The 19,047-nt window shown below is 40.0% G+C and overlaps 2 protein-coding genes across 2 annotated transcripts in view; one reads left to right on the forward strand and one right to left on the reverse strand.

The window, feature by feature from the left end:
- LOC147583701 (uncharacterized) overlaps window positions 1-19,047 on the forward strand; it is a 41,377-nt gene that overhangs the window by 12,859 nt on the left and 9,471 nt on the right. The gene's annotated exons all lie outside the window — the stretch shown is intronic.
- On the reverse strand, window positions 17,764-18,874 carry LOC112852582 (olfactory receptor-like protein OLF4). The gene has a single exon (XM_025916099.2). The coding sequence runs from the start codon at window positions 18,827-18,829 to the stop codon at window positions 17,813-17,815; it is 1,017 nt and encodes a 338-aa protein (XP_025771884.1). The 5' UTR covers window positions 18,830-18,874; the 3' UTR covers window positions 17,764-17,812.

A 19,047-nucleotide genomic window follows, 5' to 3' on the forward strand; every position in this document is an offset into this window, starting at 1 on the left:
GATTTTGTCCTTGGGGATATTTGGCTATGGGTGAAGGGATGTTGCCAAACACCTATAACCCTTAGGACAGCACCAAACACATATATTTATCCAGCTCCAAATGTCAGCAATGAGAAGATGGGAAATATTATTCCATTTTGTAGCTGTGCTGCTGGGTGGTGCTCCCCTGGCTGGGGTCCTTTACTCTTATTCTAAGAAAGTTTCCTGCATACATGGGATCCCATCAGCTCAGGCCAATTATAAAGCATTTTCCACCTGTGCGTCTCACTTCTCAGTTGTCTCCTTATTCTTCTGTATGAACCTAGGAGTGTACCTTAGGTTTGCTGCTACCCAGAGCTCCCACTTAAGTGCAATAGCCTTGGTGATGTACGCTGTGGTCGTGCCCATCCTGAACCCTTCATCTACAGCCTGAGGAACAAAGACATAAAGGAAACCATCAAAACCCTAGAGGAGAAAGCAGGAAAAAACCTCTCTGACCTCAGCGACAGCAATTTCTTCTTACTTGACACATCTCCAAAGGCAAGAGAATTAAAAGCAAAAATGAACTATTGGGATCTCATCAAGATAAAAACTTCTGCACTACAAAGGAAACAATCAACAAAACTGAAAGGCAACTGATGGAATGGGAAAAGATATTTGCAAATGACATATCGGACAAAAGGCTAGTTTCCAAAATCTATAAAGAACTCACCTAACTTCACATCCGAAAAACAAATAATCCAGTGAAGAAATGTGCAGAAGACATTAATAGGCACTTCTCTAAAGAAGACATCCAGATGGCCAACAGGCACATGAAAAGATGCTCAATGTCACTCCTCATCAGGGATAACAAATCAAAACCACACTGAGATATCACCTCATGCTAGTCAGAGTGGCTAAAATGAACAAACCAGGAGACTATAGATGCTGGCAAGGATGTGGAGAAATGGGAACCCTCTTACACTGCCGGTGGGAATGCAAACTGGTGCAGTCACTCTGGAAAACAGTGTGGAGTTTCCTCAAAACATGAAAAATAGATCTACTCTATGACCCAGCAATAACACTGCTAGGAATTTACCCAAGGGATACAGGAGTGCTGATGCATAGGGGCACTTACCCCAATGTTTATAGCAGCACTTTCAACAATAGCCAAATGATGGAAAGAGCCTAAATGTCCATCAACTGACAAATGGATAAAGAAATTGTGGTTTAGGGGCGCCTGGGTGGCGCAGTCGGTTAAGCGTCCGACTTCAGCCAGGTCACGATCTCGCGGTCCGTGAGTTTGAGCCCCATGTCGGGCTCTGGGCTGATGGCTCAGAGCCTGGAGCCTGTTTCCGATTCTGTGTCTCCCTCTCTCTCTGCCCCTCCCCCGTTCATGCTCTGTCTCTCTCTGTCCCAGAAATAAATAAAGGTTGAAAAAAAAAATTAAAAAAAAAAAAGAAATTGTGGTTTATATACACAATGGAATCCTACTTGGCAATGAGAAAGAATGAAATCTGGCCATTTGTAGCAACGTGGATGGAACTGGAGAGTGTTATGCTAAGTGAAATAAGTCATACAGAGAAAGACAGATACCATATATTTTCACTCTTATGTGGATCCTGAGAAACTTAACAGAAGACCATGGGGGAGGGGAAGGGAAAAAAAAGAAAAAGTTAGAGAGGGAGGGAGGCAAACCATCAGAGACTCTTAAAAAGTGAGAACAAACTGAAGGTTGATGGGGGTGGGAGGGAGGGGAAAGTGGGTGATGGGCATTGAGGAGAGCACCTGTTGGGATGAGCACTGGGTGTTGTATGGAAACCAATTTGACAATAAATTTCATATTAAAAAAAACAAAGACATAAAGGAAACTCTAAATGTATTTTTCAGAGGAAACCATAAAAGGGCTATTTTTTAAGAAGTACCTGTGATTGCAGGCTTAATTCTTTACAACCAGAAATTGTGATTCTTTAATCAGATCATGAAGGATCTTAATACCTCTATTTATACGCTGGAATTTCAATTTTTTTTCTAAAGTTCTGCTACTTTCTTGAATTTATTTATTTACTTTTAATTTATTATTTATTTATTTAATTTTAATTTATTGTTATATTTTTAAAATATAAATCCAAGTTAGTTAATATTAGTGAGATTTCATGGAATCATTTCATTGATTCCAAATCAATGATTTCAGGAATAGAATTTAGTGATTTATCACTTACATATTACACCCGGTGCTCATCCCAACAAGTGTCCTCATTAATGCCCATCACTCATTTAGCCCACCCCTACCCACCTCTCCTCCAGCAACCCTCAGTTTGTTCTCTGTATTTAAGACTCTCTTATGGTTTGTCTCCCTCTCTGTTTTTGTCTTATTTTTACTTCCCTTGCCCTATGTTCATCTGTTTTGTTTCTTAAATTCCACATATGAGTGAAATCAAATGATATTTATCTGACTGACTTATTTCCCTTAGCATAATGCATTTTAGTTCCATGCATGTTGTTACAAATGGCAAGATCTCATTCTTTTTGATTCCAACTAATATCCCACATATATATATATATATATATATATATATATATATATATATATATACACACACCACTTCTTCTTTATCCATTCTTGAGTTGATGGACATTTGGACTCTTTCCATACTTTGACTATTGTCGATGGTGCTGCTATAAAAACTTGGGTGTATGTGCCCCTCGAAACAGCATTTTTGAATCCTTTGGGTAAATTCCTAGTAGTGCAACTGCTGGGTTGTAGGGTAGTTCTTTTTTTATTTTTTGAGGAACCTCTATACATTTTCCAGAGTGGCTGCATCAGTTTGTATTCCCATCAGCAGTGCATAAGGGTTCCTCTTTCTCTGCACCATTGGTAACAACTGTTGTTGCCTGAGTTGTTCATTTTAGTCCTTCAGACAAGTGTGAGGTGGTATCTCATTGTGGTTTTGATTTGTATTTCCCTGATGATGGTTGATGTTGAGCATCTTTTCATGTGTCTGTTAGCCATCTGGATGTCTTCTTTGGAAAAGTGTCTATTGATGTCTTTGGCCCATTTCTTCCCTGGAATATTTGTTCTTAGGATGTTGAGTTTGATAAGTTCTTTACAGATTTTGGGTACTAACCCTTTATCTGCTTTGTCATTTGCAAATATCTTCTCTCATTCCGTTGGTTGCTTTTTAGTTTTGCCGATTGTTTCCTTCACTGTGCAGAAGCATTTTATCTTGATGGGGTCCCAATAGTTCATGTTTGCTTTTGTTTCCTTTGCCTTCAGAGACATGTCAAGTAAGAAGCTGCTGTAGCTGAGATCAAAGAGGTTGTTGCTTGTTTTCTCCTGTAGGATTTTGATAGGTTCCTGTCTTATGTTTAAGTATTTTATCCATTTTGAATTTATTGTCGTGTATGGTGTAAGAAAGTAGTCCAGGTTGATCCTTCTGCCTGTTGCTGTCGAGTTTTCCCAACTCCATTTGCTGAAGAGACTTTCTTTTTTCTTTAAAAAAATTTTTTTTTCAACTTTTATTTATTTTTGGGATAGAGAGAGACAGAGCATGAACGGGGGAGGGGCAGAGAGAGAGGGAGACACTGAATCGGAAACAGGCTCCAGGCTCTGAGCCATCAGCCCAGAGCCTGACGCGGGGCTCGAACTCACGGACCGCGAGATCGTGACCTGGCTGAAGTCGGACGCTTAACCGACTGCGCCACCCAGGCGCCCCGAGACTATCTTTTTTCCATTGGATATTCTTTCCTTATTTGTCAAGTATTAGTTGTTCATATGTTTCCAGGTCCATTTCTGAGTTCCCTGTTCTGTTCCATTGATCTATGTGTCTGTATTTGTGCCAGTACCATACTGTCTTGATGGTTACAGCTTTGTAATATAGTTTGACGTCTGGGATTGTGATGCCTCCAGCTTTCGTTTTCTTTTTCAGGATTGCTTTGGCTGTTCGGAATCTTTTCTGGTTCCATACAAATTTAGGATTGTCTATTCTAGCTCTGTGAAGAATGCTGGTATTATTTTGATAGGAACTGCATAGAATATGTAGATTGCTTTGGGTAGTATTGACACTTTAACAGTATTTGTTCTCCTAATGTATGAGCATGGAATATTTTTCCTTTTTTTTGGTGTCTTCTTAATTCCTTATATTTTTTAACTTCTTTTGGTTAGGTTTATTCCTAGGTATTATATGGCTTTGGTGTAATTGTAAATGGGATCTATTCCTTGATTTCTCTTTCTGTTGTTTCATTATTGGTGTATAGAGATGTAACCGATGGGTGCCTGGCTGGCTCTGTCAGTTAAGCATCCAACTTCAGCTCAGGTCATGATCTTGCAGTTCATGAGTTTGAGCCCCACATCGGGCTCTGTGCTGACAGCTCAGAGCCTGGATCCTGCTTCGGATTCTCTGTCTCCCTTTCTCTCTACCCTTCCCCTGCTCATGCTCTGTCTTTCTCTCTCTCAGAAAAAAAAAAAAATTAAAAAAAGAAACGCAACCGATTGCTGTACATTGATTTAGTATCCTGCAATTTTGCTGAATTCGTGTATCAGTTTGAGCAGCTTTTTGGTGGAGTCTTTTGGGCTTTCCACTGAGAGTATCATGTTGTCTACAAGGAGTGACAATTTGACTTCTCCTTGTTGATATGGATGCCTTTTATTTCTTTGTTTTGTCTGACTGCTGAGGCTAAGACTTCCAACACTAAATAATAGTAGTGAGAGTGGACATCCTTGTCGTATTCCTGACTTTAGGGGGAAAGGTTTCTCTTTTTGAGGATGATATTAACGGTGGGTCTTTCATATATGGCCCTTATGATCTTGAGGTATGATCCTTTTATCCCCACTTTCTTGAGGGTTTTTATCAAGAAAGGATCCTGTATTTTGTCAAATTCATTTTCAGCACCTATTAAGATCATGTGGTTCTTATCCTTTCTTTTATTGATGTGATGTATCACATTGGTTGATTTGTGGATATTGAACCAGCCCTGCATCTGAGGAATAAATCCCACTTGATCATGGTGAACAATTCTTTTAATGTATTGTTGGACATGGCTGGCTAGTATCTTGTTGAGAATTTGCATCCATATTCATCAGAGAAATTGGTCTTTAGTTCTTTCTTTTAGAAATTGGTCTTTGTCTGGTTTTGGAATCGAGGTAATGCTGGCCTTGCAGAATGAGTTTGGAAGTTTTCCTCCCATTTCTGTTTTTTTGGAATAGCTTCACAAGAATAGGCATTAACTTTTCTTTAAATATTTGGTAGCATTCCACTGGAAAGCCATCCAGCTCTGGACTTTGGTTTGTTGGGAGATTTTTCATTAGTGATTCAATTTCTTCATACTGATTATGGGTCTGTTGAAGTTTTATATTTCTTCCTGTTTCAGTATTGGTAGTTTATATGTTTCTAGGAACTTTTCTATTTCTTCCAGATTGTCCAATTTGTTGCCATATATTTGCTTATAATATTCTCTTATTATTGTTTGTATTTCTGCAGTGTTGGTTTTGACCTCTCCTCTTTCATTTTTTATTTTATTTATTTGGGTCCTTTTCTTTTTCTTTTTGATCCATCTGGTTAGTGGTGTATCAATTTTGTTAATTTGTTCAAAGAACCATCTCCTGGTTTCATTGATCTGTTCTATTGTGTTTTTTTTTGTTTTGATTTTGATATCATTGATTTCTACTGTATATTATTTCCTTTTTTCTGCTGGTTTTGGGCTTTTTTTGCTGTTCCTTTTCCAGCTCTTTTAGGTGTAAGTTTAGGTTGTGTGCTTGAAACTTTTCTTCCTTCTTTAGGAAGTCATGGATTGCTATATAGTTTCCTCTTATGTTTGCCTTTGTTCCATCTCAGAGGTTTTGACCTGTTGTGTTTCATTTTCATTGAGTTCCATGTACTTTTTTATTTCCTCTTTAATTTCTTGGTTAACCCATTCATTCTTTTTAGGATGTTCTTTCATCTCAGCGTTTTCATGGTCTTTACAATTTTTTTCTTGTGTTTGATTTCAAGCTTCATAGTGTTGTGGTCTGAAAACATGCAAGGTATGATCTTGATCTTTCTGTACTTGTTGAGGGCTGTTTTGTGACCAAGGATGTGATCTATTCTTGAGAATGTTCCATGTGCACTTGAGAAGACTGTGTATTCTGCTGCTTTAGGATGAAATGTTCTGAATATATATGTTAAGTCCATCTGATTTGGTGTCATTCAAAGCCATTGTTTCCTTGTTGATTTTTCTGCTTATATAATATATCCATTGATCTAAATGAGTTGTTGAAATCCCCTACTATTATGGTATTCTTATCAATGAGTTTCTTTCTGTTTGTGATTAATTGATTTATATATGTGGTTTCTTCCACTTTGGGGGCATAAATATTTACAATTGTTGTATCTTCTTGGTGGATACAGTCCTGAATTATGATATTCATCATCTCTTGTTACAGTCTTTACTTTAAAATCTAGTTTGTATGACATGAGTATGACTACTCCAGCTTTCTTTTGATGACCATTAGCATGATAGATGGTTCTCCATCTCCTTACTTTCAATCTGCAGGTGTATTTGGGTCTAAAACGAGTCTTTTGTAAGCAGCATATATGGGTCTTGGTTTCTTTTTCATTCTGGTACCCAATGTCTTTTGATTGGAGCATTTAGTCCATTGACATTTAGAGTGAGTACTGAAAGATGTGATTTTAGTGCCATTCTCTTGCCTGTAGAGTTGGTGTTTTTCTAGTGAGGTTTTCTGGTCTTTTCTAGACTTTGTTGCTTTTAATCCTTTTGTTTTCTTTTGTCTTTTATTCACTCAAGAGTTCCCTTTAAAATTTCCTGCAGTGCTGTTTTAGTGGCCATGAACTCCGTTAGTTTTTGTTTTTCTGGGAAACTTTTTATCTCTCCTATTTTGAATGGTTGCCTGACTGGATAAATAATTTTTTGGCTGCATAATTTTCTGATTCAGCATATTGCATATTTACTGCCACTCCTTTCTGAACTGCCATGTCTCTGTGGATAGGTCTACTGTGAACCTGATCTGTCTTCCCTTATAGGTTAAGGATTTTTTTTTTTACCTTGCTGCTTTCATGATTCTTTCCAAGTCTATGTATTTTTTGAATTTGACTATGATATGCCTTGTTGATATTCAGTTTTTGTGGAATCTAATGGGAGTTCACTGTGCTTCTTGGATTTTAATGTCATTGTTCTCCCCCAGATTAGGGAAGTTTTCCATTATAATTTACTCACATAAATCTTCTGCCCCCTTTTCTCTCTCATCTTTTGGGACTCCTATGATTCAGATGGTATTCCTTTGTAATAAGTCACTGAGTTCTCTAAGTCTTGAATCATGAACTTTTGCCTTTGTTTCCCTCCTTTTTTTCTGATTCATTATTCTCCATAATTTTATCTTCTATATCACTCATTCAGTGTTCTGCTTCATCCATCCTTGCCATCATGGCATCCGTTTGAAATTGCATCTTGATTATAGCATTTTAATTTCATCCTGTCTGGATTTTATTCTTGTATCTCCACAGAAGCTGATTCTATGGTTATTTCAACTGCAGCTAGCATTCTTATTATCTTGGCTCTAAGTTCTAGTTTTAACCTCTTGCTTATTTCTGTATTGATCAAGCACCTTGCTGTTATTTCTTCCTGTTCTTTTTTTGGGGTGAATTCCTTCATTTTGTTATTTTGGAGGGAGAAAAATATTAATAAAATTTAAAAAGTTAAAAACAGAACAAAAAATCATAAAGGAAGGTAGTTAAGTGTGTTTTGGTCTGTTTGTTGAAACTAGCTTGATTGAAGAGAGAAAAGAGGGAAAGAAAAAAGTAAGAAAAGAATGGAAACTAAAGAAATTTATATAAAAATAGTTAAATAAAGAAAATGAAATAGAGTAAAAAGTTAAAAAAATAAGTAAGAAAGATAAATTTTTCTCTTTCTGTATCCATGAAAGAAAGAGAAAATAATTTAAACAGAAGCAAAGGAAATGAACCAAAAAATGAACCAGCAAACAGAATGAAACTCACGTGAAGTTATGTCCAATTTCCCCAAAAGTGAAACTAAGGAGCCCTCTACAGTCTATACTCCAAGCAGTGGAGTGACTTGTTCTGGTCTTCTATGGGATGTGCTTGGAGGGCACCATTTGGTGGGGCTTGGTGTAATGGCTTCTATCTCCAGTAGGTAGTGTTGCTTAGCTTACTGGAGTGGATCCATGTGCCTGCACAGGGGAGGTGGAAATGGGTTCACCCAGCTCCCTACCAACTTTATGCTCTCATCAACCTGGGATCGAGCACCCCTCCTTTGTCTCAGGTCTCCATCCACTCCCCACCTCTGCGCTGTCTGTGTCCAACCTGTCCGCCTGCCGGGCAACACCTTCCTCTAGAGTTTTATCTCAGAGGTGGTTGTGTTTCAAATCCCCACACCTCAGAAACCCCTGCAGCTTGGACCCGGGTGAAATCTCTGAGGGAGGATCTTGTTGACAAATGGGTGGGTGTTAGCTTGCCCCAGAAAATGTTCATTTGATTTCACAGCAGCAGAGGTTCAGAGATGATGGTAAATCACAACACACAGCCAGTGCCAGGTTTCACTGCACTCTGGCATCTTTGTTCTAATACCAGCAAACGCGGCTGCTCCCCATGGTCCGCTGGGACTTTTGCCTGTGGGGAGGCCATATGGCCTCTACTGAATGGCGCCCCAGCAGGGGAACTTCTTCTCCCCATGTGTCACACAGACCCTTCAGACCCTGCTCCTTGCTCCTGGGGATTCAACCTATTTCCTTACCAGAGCACTGCCAGGAACTGAGCTCCAAAACTTCAGACTCTGTGCTCCATTGTTTATAGAATCTGGTGGTATTGAAACCCTTTCCTTTCTCCCTGTCAATGGTTTTGGGGAACAGATTTCTTGTTCAGTCCCCTGCGAGTGTTTTCATTCTTGCTCTCCAGCTACTTTCAGGGGAGTGCTTTTGCTGCATTCTCCTCCTTTCTCTCTCTGTCCCCTCTCTGCAAAAACAGCTCTCTACCTCCTGTGGCTTTTCTCTCCCCCAGTTCACCTTTCTGCACCAGGTACCTGCCAAGTTCTGTGGCACAAGTTATGCAGAACATTATGTTAATCTTCAGATCAATTTCCTGTGTTCGAAATGGTTTGGTGCTGATCTAGCTGCGTTTCAGGGACAAGACAAGCTCAGGATCTCCATGCTGCTCTGCCATCTTGATCCCTTCCACTCTCCAAATCAATTTAAAAATTCCTTCCTACTTACTGTGGATTTTTAATGTCATCTGCCCTTATGCAAGGGAAGCTGATGAGAGAATTGAGAGGCTTAAACTTGGTTCCCTCATATAATTCTACTGACAATGTTTGTATGAGATTCCTCCTGCTGCTGTAAAACATCGCTATGCTAGCTGCTTAAAACAAACACATACACACTCTTACAGTTCTGGAGTCAGAAGGTTGGAAGGAGTCTTGTCGGGATAATGGCAAGATGTCCGCAGGGTTGCGTTCCTTCTAGAGGCTCTGGGGAGAATCTTGTTTCCTTTCCATTTCCAGTCTCTGTCGCTGGTCACCTGCAGTTCTTGGTTCATGGCTCTTCCTCCACTTTCAGAGCCAGCAGGGTAGCATTTTCAAAGTCTCTGTGACACCAACTCTTTTGTCTCCCTCCTCAACATTTGGGAGACCATCATGATTACCTTAGCCCCACCGGCACAATCACAGCTAATCCTTTTATCTTAATGGCAGCTGATTAGCAGCCCTGTTCAATCTGCCATCTTAATCCTTCTTTGCTATAAAAATAACGTGTTAAAGTACTGGGGATTATGATGTGGAGATATTTGGGAGGGGCTTCATCTGCCAGCTACACAGTATTTTTCATAACGGTATTATTTTGGTCACTTGTGAAAGCAAGTAACACAGAATTTGCACAACCTGAAGAATGAGCAAAAACACTGCTCCTTCAGAATTACCTGCAGTGACAATATTCGGTGCAGAAGACTTAAAACTACCTATGCCTATCCCTAACACAAGATCACCTCCTTGCTAATCAAAGGGTGGTCCACAGACCCGGACCCACACATTAGCATCACCCAGGAGCTTGCTAGAAATGCAGAATCTCTGGGCCACCCAGGATGTGTGATCAGATTCTGCATTTGGAGGGGGATCTGTGTGGATTCACAGGCACATTGAAGCTGGAGAAATGCTGGTCTGGATGGGTTTCTCACCTTTTGTGGTTGACATTTGTGGCAGGATAATATTTTGTGGGTTCTTTCCTGGGGTTGTGTGTTTAGCAACATCCCCTCAGACATTGCCAGACATCCTCAGGGAAAACTCATTTCTGGCTGGGAACCACTGCCCCAGTTGGAGAACTAGAAACATACTGACAGAATCGAACTCAAAGCAACCACATACTCAGATGTTAATTTGGACAGATGGCTACACACCGCCATGCACAATTTCTATAGTGTAGAATGGAGTTCTTAAATGTGCTTCCTTGGGGATAAAATGTTTGCAAAAATTAAATGAAACAGTCCCTATGAAAAGTTAAGCCCACACTGTAGTACATTAAAAAGATGTAAATATATCTGTTATCATTAACATCATTTTATAAGAAGGGACCAAATGCCAGCTTTTAACTTTTGATAAAGTAAAAAATTTGTAATCGTGACAGCCAAAATGTCTTGAAGCCAATGTGTATAATGCCCAAGGTTTATTATCAGAAGAACCCAGTTCTCTCCCTTATTAAAAAGAATAGACATTGTGTCACCTGGGTGGTTTAGTCGGTTGAGCATCTGACTCTTGACTTTGGCTTAGGTCATGATCTCATGGTTCATGAGATCGAGCTCCTTGTTGGGCTCTGCATTCAGAATGGAGCTTGCTTGGGATTCTCTCTCTCACCCTCTCATTTCCCCTCTCCAGCATTCTCTCTCTCTCTCTCTCTCTCAAAAAAAAAAAAAAAAAGTTGTTAGACACTGGAAATAACAGAGTTGGGTCCCAAGATAAGTTAATGATTTGATAACACACCCAGTCCAGGGGGTTCCTCTGTCTTAGACTTGGAGAAAAGTGTAACTCAGAGTTGAGATAACATAGTGGAAGATTTACACAGCAGGAGGGGGCAGGTTATGGGAAAATGAGTGAAATATTCTTTATGTATTCACTTGATCTTTAACTGGGATTACGGAAAAAAAAATCCTTTATGTCCAGAGCAGTTTTCCACTTGGGAATCATGTGCTTAGAGGTTGGAGTCACAAGAGGGAAATGTGCCTAATGAGTAAATATAGGGAGCTGTAAATACCTCCTGGTTCCTGTCTGTCAGCCTGTGCCACCTTCGACAGGAAGGGGCATGATTTTTGTCTATTTGCTCTGAGTCCTAATTCTGGCTGGGGACTGATGCTTCACTGCCTCCCCGCTGCCTCGGCTGAGGACAGTACTTTAGACCGTATCATCTTCGTCCAGGGAGGAATTCAGACTTCCACAAGGAGACCTTCCTATCAAATACCCCAGCCTGGTGAGTTGAACACCCCATTGCCCCATGGATGAGAGGGTCAGAGAGAACCGAAGCCGAGAACATTAACCCGTCATCACCTGAGAACCAATTCAACTTATCCCAGAGCAAGTGATCACTGTGTTTATTTGCTTACCTAATTAGGGTATTTATTCAATGGTATTCAGTAGTATTTATGTCACTTTCACAGAGTGAATGCTACTAACACTTTAATGGTCTTTTACATTCTTTATGATTAAATTGCTATTATAGCAATGCTAGAAAAATATGTTGAGATTGTCAAATTCTAATCAGGTGTGATTATGTTCCCTGGGGTACACTCATCAAGGTCTGCAAACAGCTTTTCCTGTCACACTAGAGAGGGGTGCACGGAGGTCAGGGATGCTCTGAACACCTTACAGTGCACAGGATGCTCCCCACCACAGGGCAGGCTCTGGGCAGGATGCCCATAGTGCAGAGACTGGGAAACCCTGAGTTAAAGAATATCAATTATTATAACACAGCTACCTTCGGGTTCTTCTTTAGTCTTGTAATACTTGCTTTCCTGACAGCAAATTCAGAGTAACCCTTTGGCTACCAGCTTAACAGTTTTAACCAAACGCAACGTAACAGCTCTGTAAATTTTTTCCCCTAGGCTTCTGGGTGAAAAAGACATTTCCCAGGGCCTAATATCTTCCCAGGGGAATTCTACCCAACATTTAAAGAAGAGTTAATACCTATTCTTTTGAAGCAGTTCCAAAAATAGAAATGGAAGGAAAACTTCCAAAGTTATTCTATGAAGCCAGCATTACCTTGATTCCAAAACCAAACAGGAACCCCACTAAAAATGAGAATTACAGACCAGTCTCCCTTATGAACATGGAAGCAAAAATGTTCAACAAGATACTAACAAACCAAATCCAACAATTCATTAAAAGAATTATTCACTACGATCACTTGGGATTTATTTCTGGGCCGCAAGCGTGGTTCAATACCCACAAATAAACCAATGTAATACATCACATTAATGAAAGAAAGGATAAGAACCACATGATCCTCTCAGTAGATGCAGAAAAAACATTTGACAAAATACAGCATCCCTTCTTGATAAAAACCCACGAGAAAGTAGGGATAGAAGGAACATATTTCAAGATTATAAAGGCCATACACAAAAGACCCACAGAATGTCATCCTCAGTGGGGAAAAACTGAGAATTCCCCCCTGAGGTCAGGAACATGACAGGGATGTCCACTCACCACTGTTATTCAACATAGTGTTGGAAGTCCTAGCCTCAGCAATCAGATAACACAAAGAAATAAAAGGCATCAAAACTGGCAAGGACGAAGTCAAACTTTTACTCTTCGCAGATGACATGGAAAACCTGAAAGCCTCCCCTAACCCAGAAAACTGCTAGAACTGATGCATGAATTCAGCAAAGTTGCAAGATATAAAATCAATGTACAGAAATTGGTTTCAGTTCTTTATGCTAATATTGAAGCAGCAGAAAGACAAATCAAGGAATCAATCCCATTACAATTGCACCAAAAATATAAATAAATAAAATATATAGGAATAAACTAACCAAAGAGGTAAAAAATCTGTATGCTGAAACTTTAGAAAGTTTATGAAAGAAATCAAAGAAGACACAAAGAAATAGAAAAAACATTCCATGTTCATGGATTGGAAAAGAAATATTGTTAAAATGCCGATACTACCCAAAGCAATCTACACATTCAATGCAATCCCTATCAAAATAACACCAGCATTTGGGGTGCCTGGGTGGCTCAGTCAGTTACGCGTCTGACTTTGGCTCAGGTCATGATTTCACAGCTTGTAGGTTTGAGACCCACGTTGGTCTCTGTGCTGACAGCTCGGAGCCTGGAGCCTGTTTCAGATTCTGTGTCTCCCTCTCTTTCTGACCTTCCCCCACTCACACTCTGTCTCTCTCTCTCTCTCTAAAAATAAACACTAAAAAAATTTCAAAAAAAAATTCAAAATAACACCAGAATTCTTCACAGAGCTAGAACAAACACTTTAAAAATATGTATGAAACCAGAAAAGACCCAAATAGACAAAGCAATCTTGAAAAAGAAAAACGAAGCAGGAGGCATCACAATTCTGGACTTCAAGCTGTATGACAAAGCTGTAATAATGAAGACAGTATGGTACTGGCACAAACACAGACACATAGATCAGTGGAACAGAATAGAGAACCCAGAAATGGACCCACAAATGTATGGCCAGCTAATCTTTGACAAAGCAGGAAAGAATATCCAATGGAAAAAAGAAAGTCTCTTCAGCAAATGGTGTTGGGAAAACTGGACAGTGGCATACAGAAGAATGAACCTGGACCATGTTCTTAACCACACACACACACACACACACACACACACACACCCTCAAAATGGATGGCAGACCTAAATGTAAGACAGGAAACCATCAAAATCCCAGAGGAGAAAACAGATAGCAACCTCTTTGACCTTGGCCGCAGCAACTTCTTACTAGACCCTTTTCTGGAGAGGGAAGGGTAACAAAAGCAAAAATGAACTATTGGGACCTCATCAAGATAAAAAGCTTTTGCACAGTGAGGGAAACAATCAGGAAAACTAAATGGCAACTGACAGAATAGAGAAGATATTTATTTGCAAATGACATATTGGATAAAGGGTTAGTATCCAAAATCTACAGAAAACTTAACAAACTCAACACCCAATAAACAAATAATGCAGTGAAGGAGTGGACAAAAGACATGAGCAGATACTTTTCCAAAGAAGACATCCCAATGACTAACAGGCACATGAAAAGATGCTTAACATCACTCATCATCAGGAAAACAGAAATCAAAATCACAACACGTTGCACTGCTGATGCAAATGCAACCTGGTGCAGCCACTCTGGAAAATGGCATGGAGATCGCTCAAAACATTAAAAATAGAGATACCCTCTGATCCAGAAATTGCGCAACTAGGTATTTATCCAAAGGATACAAAAATGCCGATTCAGAGGGCACATGTACCCCAATGTTTATAGCAGCACTATCAACAATAGCCAAATTTTAGAAAGAACCCAAATATCCATCAACTGATGAACGGATAAAGATTTATGTATACATACAGTGCGCGCGCGCGCGCGCGCACACACACACACACACACACACACACACACACACACACACAGTGGAATATTACTCAGCAATCAAAAGGAATGAAATCTTGCCAGTTGCACAATATGGATGGACTAGAGTGTATTATGCTAAGTGAAATAAGTCAGTCAGAAAAGACAGATATCATATGATTTCATTTATATGTGGAATTTAAGATGAACAAAACATGAACATAGGGCAGGGGAAGGAAAAATAAGATAAAAAAGGACAGGGGCGCCTGGGTGGCGCAGTCGGTTAAGCGTCCGACTTCAGCCAGGTCACGATCTCGCGGTCCGTGAGTTTGAGCCCCGCGTCAGGCTCTGGGCTGATGGCTCAGAGCCTGGAGCCTGTTTCCGATTCTGTGTCTCCCTCTCTTTCTGCCCCTCCCCCGTTCATGCTCTGTCTCTCTCTGTCCCCCAAAAAATAAATAAACGTTGAAAAAAAAAAAAAAAGGACAGAGAGGCAAACTGTAAGAGATAAATAAAGAGAACAAACTGAGGGTTGCTAGAGAGGTGTTTGGGGGGGATGGGCTAAATGGGTGATGGGCATTAAAGAGGGCACTTGTGGGGAGCAATGAGAATTGTATGTAAGTGATGAATCAATGGGTTCTCTTCTTGAAACTAATACTGCACTGTGTGTTAACGAACTGAACTTAAATAAATACATTTTTTAAAAGGAAAAATACTATTTGGCTTTGTGATAGTTTAGCCAAAACAATTAGGAATTTCATATTTAGATCACAAGTTATTTAGATCATAAGAACTGTCATGTATTCCTTCATGATGAGTGTTTATTAATGATAAGACATATTTATATTTTATGCAGCATAGACTAGCTGAGCACACTAAAGGAATTCTATGATTTAATTTTTACAAAAGTACAATCTATGAAGTAGTACTTTCATGAGCTCCATATTGTAAAAATGGGGCTCACAGGATTTTCTTATTCTGTTCAAAGGCATAAACCAAGTAGGGATGTAGTCTTAATTGGAATTATGTCAGGATGCTTCCTGTTCTGAAACTCTGGGAAGTGGTTCTCGACCAGAGTCATTGCTCTGCGGATATTTGTCCATGTCTGAAGGGATTCTGCTGAATACCTTCATCCACAGGACAGCACCCAACAAAAAGAATTTTCTAGTTTCAAGGGTCAATGGTGAGAAGGTGAGAAAACCTGCTCCACACTAAGGCTTCTCCAACCTCACTGTGCACACAATTCACCAGGGGCTGTAGTTAAAGTGCAAATTCTGATTTATCAGGGCTCCAGGGACCCTAGCAACTCTGCTTCTCTAACAAGCTCCCTCATGGTGTTGATGCTACAGGTCTTGGTCTGTGGGGCACAGTCTGAGAGCAAAGTTGTGCTTCTGTGTTAGAAGAAATTTAAATTAAATTAAAGTTGTTAAGATGGCAACACTACTGAAAAAATCTACAGATTGAATGTCATTATGGAAATAACAAATGGGGGGGTTGGGGAAAATTTTTTAAGCCCATCCTGAAATTAAATTTAAAACTTAAAATTTCAAAGCAGGAGCACAGGATGCCATCCCATTTATTTATGTCTTCTTTAATTTCTTTCAGCAATATTTTATAGTTTTCATTTATAAGTGTTTTGCTTGTAACAGGTTAGCCCATCATTCACCCCAGCAAACAAATGCTCTTAAACATTGCCATCGGTATTCCATACTTGATTGGGAGATGTACAACTTGAAAAGAAATGTAGTGCATACTAATACAAAGGACAATTTAAAATTTGCTTTATCATAATCGAGGTCATCTTTGACTTGAAGGCCATAGTAAGTCATTCTTTTTTTTTAATATGAAATTTATTGTCAAATTGGTTTCCATACAACACCCAGTGCTCATCCCAACAAGTGCCCTCCTCAATACCCATCACCCACCCTCTACTCCCTCCCACCCCCCGTCAACCCTCAGTTTATTCTCACTTTTTAAGAGTCTCTAATGGTTTGCCTCCCTCCCTCTCTAACCTTTTTTTTTCTTTCCCTCCCCCATGGTCCTCTGTTTTAAGTTTCTCAGGATCCACATAAGAGTGAAAACATAAGGTATCTGTCTTTCTCTGTATGACTTATTTCACTTAGCATAACACTCTCCACTTCCATCCACGTTGCCACAAAAGGCCAGATTTCATTCTTTCTCATTGCCACGTAGTATTCCATTGTGTATATAAACCATAATTTCTTTATCCACTCGTCAGTTGATGGACATTTAGGCTCTTTCCATCATTGGTCATTGTTGAAAGTGCTGCTATAAACATTGGGGTACGAGCATATTAAGTCATTCTATTCATTCAAATTTCCTTTTCCGTGTAGACTCCACTGGTAGACAAGTATTTGATAATCAGTTTGCCAGCGACTGTGTAAGCAATGGTGACATTGTAAGCAATGGTGACATACAGCCATGAAGCCATACAGCCAGAAGAGAACAGGATCCTAATTAGGAGAATAAAACCAATGGCCTGTTATGAAACACACTAGTACGTTCATCAGGAAGAGCAGGTAGAGATACACAAAGGAATGGCAAACACAAAGTGAAAAACTGTGGTCTCAGATTTAGAATAGAATAGAATAGAATAGCATAGAATAGAATGGGATAGGATAAGATAGGATAGGATAGGAACAAATGGCCTACTTACCAAATTGAATTTTTCCATCAGAATGGTAACAAATGTCTCTTCTCTTAGTAAAACTAAAGACATATTGAAAGGGGCGATTTTTGTCATTTGGGAAGAAATTATTCTTAAGAAACCCAAGCAATTCAATGAGATAAATGGGAATTCCTAATTTTTCCATATCACAGGTTGGGAATCAATTTAGAAATAAAGAAAGAAAATGAAGGGAAAATTGTTGGATATCAGAGAGAGGGAAAAATTTAATAAATGACTGACTAAATTGTACTGAGTAGTTAAAAAAAAAAATAAAACTTCCAGGAAATAAGGAAGCAAATTCTATGTCCAGAATTTGCTTAAAAAATCACAACTTCTGGGGCGCCTGGGTGGCGCAGTCGGTTAAGCGTCCGACTTCAGCCAGGTCACGATCTCGCGGTCCGTGAGTTCGAGCCCCGCGTCAGGCTCTGGGCTGATGGCTCAGAGCCTGGAGCCTGTTTCCGATTCTGTGTCTCCCTCTCTCTCTGCCCCTCCCCCGTTCATGCTCTGACTCTCTCTGTCCCAAAAATAAATAAAAAAAAAAGTTGAAAAAAAAAAATTAAAAAAAAAAAATCACAACTTCTGAGTCTAAATCTCTTAGGCCAGCAGTCATGGGAAATTCTTCAGCCCAAGACAATTAGCCCTTTTATAGCTGCCATTGCAGAGAATCTCCTCAGAGCGCCCTTTATGTCTCTGTTCCTGAGGCTATAGATGAAGGGGTTCAGCATGGGCGTGACCACCGTGTACATCACCGAGGCTGTGGCACTCCAGTGGGAGCTCTGGGTAGCAGCAGAGCTGAGGTACACTCCCAGGCCAGTACAATAAAATAAGGAGACAACCGAGAGGTGAGATGCACAGGTGGAAAATGCCTTATACTTGCCCAGAGCTGATGAGATCCTACGTATGGAGGAAACTATCTTAGAATAAGAGTAAAGGACCCCAGCCAGGGGAGCACCACCCAGCAGCACAGTTGCAAAATACATCATCATGTCATTAAGAAAGGTGTCAGAACAGGCAAGTTGGATCATCTGATTGAGTTCACAGAAAAAGTGGGGGATTTCCACCTCTGTACAGAAGGACAGCCGCAATACCATTAAGGTTTGTAACAAGGAATACAGAACACTCATGATCCAGGACACCAGAACCAGGAGTCCACAGAGCCGGGGGTTCATGATGACCGTGTATTGCAGGGGGTGACAGATGGCCACAAACCTGTCATAGGCCATCACACTCAGGAGAAAGTCATCCAACACTGAAAAGATTATGAAGAAGTTCATCTGTGTGATGCAGTCCTCATAGGTTATGACTTTGCTCTGGGTCTGGATGTTCCAGAGCATCTTCGGGACGGTGGTGGAGGTGAAGCAAATGTCTACAAAGGACAGGTTGGCCAGGAAGAAGTACATGGGCGTGTGGAGGTTGGGGTCTGTGCTGACGGCCAAGATGATGAGCATGTTTCCAAACACAGTGATCAGGTACATGGAGAGGAAAAGCCCAAATATGAGGGGCTGCAGTTCTGGTTCTTCTGAAAATCCCAGAAGAAAAAATTCTGAAATTCGTGTTTTGTTGCTCAGTTCCATGTGGTGGAGGTGGCTTCTTGGAAAGAAGGAAATGACATGAGTACATTTCACACAAACCTTCATTACTCACAGAATTGAAATACTACCTTTATAGTTTGGAGTCCAGAAATTCATTTTAATATGTTGTATGTGGATACGGTCCCCTTCAGGAATGCACTCGGACATATCTGATACATTCTGTGTGTTTTTTTCAATCAGCTTCTTTCCTAAGGGATCATATATTTTACAGTTTTACTAAGAAGCTCTTCAAGAATTTCAGGAATATACATTGAGTGCTGACC

Source organism: Puma concolor, chromosome A2 (genome assembly GCF_028749965.1).
Source record: "Puma concolor isolate L17-30 chromosome A2, mPumCon1.1.hap2, whole genome shotgun sequence".
In the NCBI taxonomy this organism is placed as follows: domain Eukaryota; kingdom Metazoa; phylum Chordata; class Mammalia; order Carnivora; family Felidae; genus Puma; species Puma concolor.

Coding starts and splice junctions, on each gene's coding strand:
- LOC112852582 (XM_025916099.2), bottom strand. CDS start 18,829: ATGAAGGTTTGTGTGAAATGTACTCATGTCATTTCCTTCTTTCCAAGA.